Source organism: Mustela nigripes, chromosome 2, assembly GCF_022355385.1.
Source record: "Mustela nigripes isolate SB6536 chromosome 2, MUSNIG.SB6536, whole genome shotgun sequence".
NCBI classification, from domain to species: Eukaryota; Metazoa; Chordata; class Mammalia; order Carnivora; family Mustelidae; genus Mustela; species Mustela nigripes.
This window is the reverse complement of record NC_081558.1, coordinates 58,375,192-58,381,120: the sequence shown is the minus strand read 5'-3', so window position 1 is coordinate 58,381,120 and position 5,929 is coordinate 58,375,192. Positions and strand designations below refer to the sequence as shown.

Here is a 5,929-nt window from a genome sequence, read left to right as displayed (position 1 = left end):
GCAGCGGCTGTCGGGCCGGGGGACCTTTGGTCACCTGGCTGAGGAAGGAAGGGTAGGGACAACCCCTCCCCCGGAACGACGCGCTTCCACAGCACGCCACGCCGCCTCCACGTCCACCATCAAAGCGCGCTGGCATCCGGGTTTCAAGCACTCATTTTCACAACCTTGCAGGGTGGTTGTTATTAGTCGCCTTTTCAAAGGAGGAACCTGCGGCTTAGGGACGTTAAATAACTTGCCCAAAGCACACAACTAGGAAGTGGCAGAGCCTGGACGCGGGGGGTTTGAACCGCTCCTCGTCTCATCTCTAACTTCGACGGTTCTTCAGACAACTTCCTCTGGGAAGCCTTCGGCGATTGCCCCATCCTTACGCTTCTGACATCTATGCTGTGTTCTTGGCGGGCTCCTCACGCTGGCCCTGCGTGGCCCTCCCACGTCTGAGACCTCCTCTCCCACCCATTCCCCTCCTCAGTCGGCATGCTCCAGCCCAAAGTGCTTTCTGTTTCTTTTCTTTGAATATACCGAAGCTTGTCCTGCCTCCCTCTCTTGCACCCGTCCCATAGGGCTGGCTTCTTTTCACATGACAAGGACTCCTTCCTGCCTCCCTAGCTGAAGTAACTGTGCAGTCTCTGTCACATAATGCCCCTCTATTTCCTTCCAAGCACCATCTCTCTAACATGATTATATTCATTTACTTGCTTCCTAGTTCATCAGCCACCCTCCACTAGAATTGTCAGTGTCATGAGGACAAAACCATGTTTGTCACATTCCTTGCAACATCCTGAGGCTGACTTGGCGCCTGGTGCATATTGTAGACACCCACTTATCACAGTAACCCCGAGACACACACCCCGTGATAACACAGCTGCTTGACAGTTGGGCTGGAATGAGATTGGCCCATTCTTCTAAAACAGGAGATGGAGTCACCACCTCATTACAGTTTGGGATTCGGTTAGTCTGGGACTCTCCCAGCCTGGACCATGGTCAGCTCAGTGTGCACAGTTTCTGTAGGTGCCAAGAGGGGCCATGCTCCAGGCTGATGCCTGCCTTCCTGAAAGGGCTGTGTGGGGAGTCAAGGTCAACTTCTAGAGTTGCCAGGAAGCTAAGAGCATCACCACTATTCACAATTAATTGGCAAAAACAAGTCCTAGGCCACTCCTAACCTCCAGGGGGCAGGAAACGTCCCTCCTACCATGTTCCAGGAAGAAGAAATGGAATAACTGTGACCAGCCCAAAAGACTACCCTCCATCTTGTGTGCGTGTGTGTGTTAACACAGTACAGACTTTCCAGGGCAGGGAATTTGCTATTACTATTGCAATGGCCAATTCTGCATTCGGTACTCTGAGTTTGGGACCTCATGTGTAGGGATTTCATCTGTGGTGTAACTGAGGGTATCTATTTCATCCTCTCCCCTTCGGGGCAGAATCGGTCTTATTCACTGCAGTATCCCCTACATATAGGACAATGTGTGGTGTCAATGAAGTTCAAGAAATGGTGGTTTGAGAAACAAAAATCTGACTCCCAAGTTCAAGCCCTACACAGGGCTCAAGGGTGGCCATGCTCTCTGGGCCATCGCTGCTACAGGGCCAGACTCCATGAAAGCAATGGAAATCTGCAAATAACAGAAACAACACATGGCCCTCAGCTGTCAGAAGAAAAGTCAGGGCAATTATTGTGTAATCATCGAGGACAAAGGAGTAGCCAGCAAGGCTGAATTTTCCCAGAGTTTTGAGGTCTGAGTTCTGAGGTTTCCCAGAGGTGAAGGTCCAGTAAAAGACCCTAAAACTTGTCCCCATCCACCCACCCACCTCAGCCAGGATAGTAAGTACAAAAAACATTATCACCTAGCAGGGGAAATGCAGAGATGAGCGCTATCCATGAAGACCTAAAGCATATGGAGTTGTGGGTAAACCCCATCATATCCCTAATGAATTAATCAGTCTGAACTTAAAACAATACAGAGAGTGGCAGTGGATTGCTATAGACTCAATCAAGGAGTAGCCTCAGTTGCAACTTCTGAGCTGGTGTCCTTACCGGCATCCATTGGCATGGCCTCAAACACCCAGCAGGGGCCTGCGATCTGACCATATGTATCAGAAAGTGTTGACATTCACAAGGAAAGATAGCCGCTCACATTCACGGTCTTGCCCCAGGCCAGTGGTCCCTCTACCACCTTTGTCATAATATGGTACAAAGGGCCCTGGCCATCTGGACATTTGAGAGAACATTGCATTGGTTTACTGTATCCATGATATCCTACTACTCTGGCCAGCTGAATGAGAAGTAATAAGTATATGAATACCTCAATGAGACCTAGGTGCTCCAGAAGGTGGAGGATAAGCCCTGTGAAGACATGGGGTCATCCCTGGTCAATGTAAAAGCTTTCAGCTTTGAGTGAGGCTCACAGCAGGAAGGGGCTGTCCCCTAGGTCACATGAACCATGGACTCTGTAATATTAGGGCCATATAGGGCAGGTAAATGTGCTGTGTATATTTATGGCAAGCCCTCGTGGGAAAACCAGAATGTATACCTCTAGGGTTCTAGAGGCAGGCCAGGCTACCTACACCCAAAAATCATATACAAATTCAAAAAGCAATTCCACTGGGGCACCTAGATGCTCAGTGGGTTAAGCCTTTGCCTTCAGCTCAAGTCATGATCCCAGGGTCCTGGGAACAAGCCCCGCCTTGGGCTCTCTATTCAGCAGGGAGCCTGCTTTCCCCCTCTCTCTGTCTGCCTCTCTGCCTACTTGTGATCTCTCTCTGTCAAATAAATAAAATCTTTAAAAAAAAAAAAAATTCCACTAGGCTGCTGGCTTCTCATGGAGATGACTAGGGGACATCAAGTAACCATGAGGCCAGGGCTGTCCCTGATGAACTGGGTTCTATTGGGCTTGCTAAGTTGTAAATTCAGGTGGGCCCAGCAGATTATAAGCGATCCACTGTAGCTCCACATCACCTGCCCCTGTCACACCAGCCACCTCTCCCTCACTCACACCTATGACCTACTGGGAGGCCCCTCATGACCAGCTGACAAAGGGGAAAGGCCAAGTTCAATCAGAGATGAGTTGGCTCCTTATTGGATACAGTGCCTAGACCAGGAGCAGCCAGAGGGAGATCTTGAGGATGAAAGCCACAGGCTGAAGTTCCCCACTGGGGTCCCCAGTTCTCCATTCCATGGGCATGTTCACAGGGCTGGCTGTGTGGCCTCAGGACATGGCAGCTGGGTTCCACGTGACTGAGTAATTTGATGGAGAGAGGGAGATAGAGAGGGAGAGCAAAGCCACAATCCTTTTATAGCTTAAAATGACCATCCAGTCACTTCTGCCATGTGCTATTGGTCACACAGATCGATGTTGATCAGTGTGGCAAAAGATTACCCAAAGGTGTGACTATAAGACGGTGATCATCAGGGACCATAACAGGCTTCCCCAACCCTCTTCCACATTTCCATTTCTCCTACCCTCCTCCCATTCGTATGTAAACATGCCCAAGTATCATCTCAAAAAACAGCCCTTCCTCAGAGACCTCACATCCCTCTCCAGTCACTACTGCTCTGCCATAGCCCAACTTCCCCAGAGTTGTTCATTTTCACCCCCCATTACTTCCCAGCACCTTCCTCCTTAACCCACTCCAGTGTGGTGTTCAACACTGACCCAGAACAGACCTGCTCTTGCCGGGGCCACCAGTGTGGTTCCTGAACCCTACCAAACATGACTCTTGGCAGCTTGTCACCTGCTGACCTCATCTACCATCTTTATATCCACAAAGATTTCATTTTTTTTACTATTTATTTGACAGAGAGAGAGAGTGTGCACACAAGAAGTGAGAGCAGGAGAGGGAGAAGCAGGCTCCCCGCCAAGCAGGGGGGGTGTGGGGTTCCATCCCAAGACCCTGGGACCAGGACCCGAGCCAAAGGCAGTCACCTAACCTAACCAACTGAGCCACCCAGACACCCCTCCATCTACAGCACTGTGAGAGATCTCGAGGCAGAGGCACCCAGCTAAACCACAGCCAAATCCTGGACCCACAGACACTCAGATAATACACAGTCATCGTTTTAAGTTGCTGGATTCCAGGATAATTTGCTATGCCGAAAGAGATAACTAATATAATCCCACCCATGATCTCTTCTCCGGCTTCTCCTCAGCAGCTTTCAGTATCCCATCTCCTGCCCAGAGTCCTTCGTTGGTGCTTCCTGTCTTCCAGGGTTTCCCAAGTCTGGGAAACCTCTCTGGGCCTTCTCTTCTCACTGCACTCACTCCCTGGGCGGTCCATCCACTCTCCAAATGATCAACAACCACCGCCTGAACCCTCTCTCAAGCCCCAGACCTGAACACTGAATGGCCTCCTGGATATCTCTACTCAGGGCCCATGTTTAACACAGCCAGAAACAAACTTCTCCTCTTTCCCCCCAAAACAACACAGTCGGATACAAACTTTTCCTCTTTCCCTCCCGCACTCCCCATCTCAAGTGGTGCCATCATCCACCCCTCTCCCGAGTCAGAATCCTGGTGTCTTGCTGGATGTCTTCCTGCCCTTTTGCTGTCCTTAATACCCAACGCCAGTAGATTCTATCTCCTAAATGTTCTTGGATATTTCCAGTGCTCACGATCCCTCCCGCACCTACACGGGATTCCATCCAGAGATGCTGGGTCCGCACAGAAGTACAGGGACTGACGGACATCCAGCCCCACCCTCCTCACCAGGGGCCCTGCCCTAGCCTGAGGTGCTGGTGTAGTTGGAGAAAGAACAGCCGCCACAGCTCACAGCTTGGGTCAATCCACCACCACCCAGGAGCAACCTGAGAGATTTCCATCACAAGCTGTTTAACCCAAACTACAGACTTGCTCAGAGATCCCCGCTGTGCCAGGCTCTCTCCATCTTTACAAATGACGTTCTTTCTGTCTGGACCGCCTCTGCATCTCTGCTTTCCTCTGTGAAAACAGCTCCCACTGGAATATCAAACTGTGGCCGACAATCCTGGGGCTGTTTGGGCGCTCTAAGAATTCAGCCTGAGAGCTTCCGGAGTAGTTAAAAGAGACCTGCGGCTGATGAGACCTCAGAAAACAGGCCTCAGCTGCCTCCTCTGTAAAAAGGCCACAGGGCGAGCGAGGTCACGGCGGCAGCAGGCGAGGCTGGTCCCCACCGCCCCCTGGCTGGAGGTCAAAGCCGCGCTGAGGTTCCCCGACTCGCGCGCCAAGGCTGGGAGGGGCGGGGGATCCTGGGAGGCGTGGGCGGGGCACGCAGATGAGGCTGACGTCATGACGCAGTGTTTCCTGAGTCGCCTACCGGGCTCCGGAGGGTCACGTGAGCCGGTTTTCGCGCGAAAACTGGTTGTTGCTGGAGTGCCGGCGGGGAGCGTGGTACTGCTGCGATGGCGGTGAGCGCGCGGGGTTTCCCCGGCGGGCTGCGGGCCTGCCGTGCGGGACGGAGGCGCAGGCGCGGGTGGGGGCCGGCGGCTGGTCCTGGCGAGTCTGCTTGTCCGCGGGGGCCGGGGGCCGGGGGCGTGGGCGGGCCGGGCGCGCGCCGGGACCCGGGGCGAGGGGCTGCGCGCTTCTAGTCCTCAGGCCCTCACCCTATTCCGCCCCGTCCGGATCGGGCCTCCAGATGGGATTGGGTCCCTGGGCTCTGGTTTGAAGCGGATTTTTCTCCCATACTGCTCCCTTGCGGACCCCCAAACCGCTCGAATCCCCGGGGATTCGGGGAATGCCTCCTCTTCTCTGCCCTCCAAGCTGGGAGCCCCGAATTCCGTAACCCGCGCTCAGTGGCCGACTTGGCCACTATCATTTACTCACTCCGCAAATGTTTGTGGGGCTCCCTCCCTGTGTTTGGCGCTGGGTTTAATACAAGATGGATAAGGCCCCGCATCTTCGGCCACGTATTATTGTAGTGGTTTTTTGTCCCTCTGTTTTATTTATTGTTTTTCCCCTCC

At 52.9% G+C, this 5,929-nt stretch overlaps 1 protein-coding gene across 1 annotated transcript in view; it reads left to right on the top strand.

Annotated features, from left to right (window-relative positions):
* Positions 1 to 5,258: 5,258 nt before the first annotated feature.
* MCM2 (minichromosome maintenance complex component 2) overlaps positions 5,259 to 5,929 on the top strand; it is a 22,295-nt gene continuing 21,624 nt past the window's right edge. The window contains exon 1 of the mRNA XM_059388301.1: positions 5,259 to 5,377. Within this exon, the coding sequence (XP_059244284.1) occupies positions 5,259 to 5,377 (119 nt within the window). The remainder of the gene's footprint in view (positions 5,378 to 5,929) is intronic.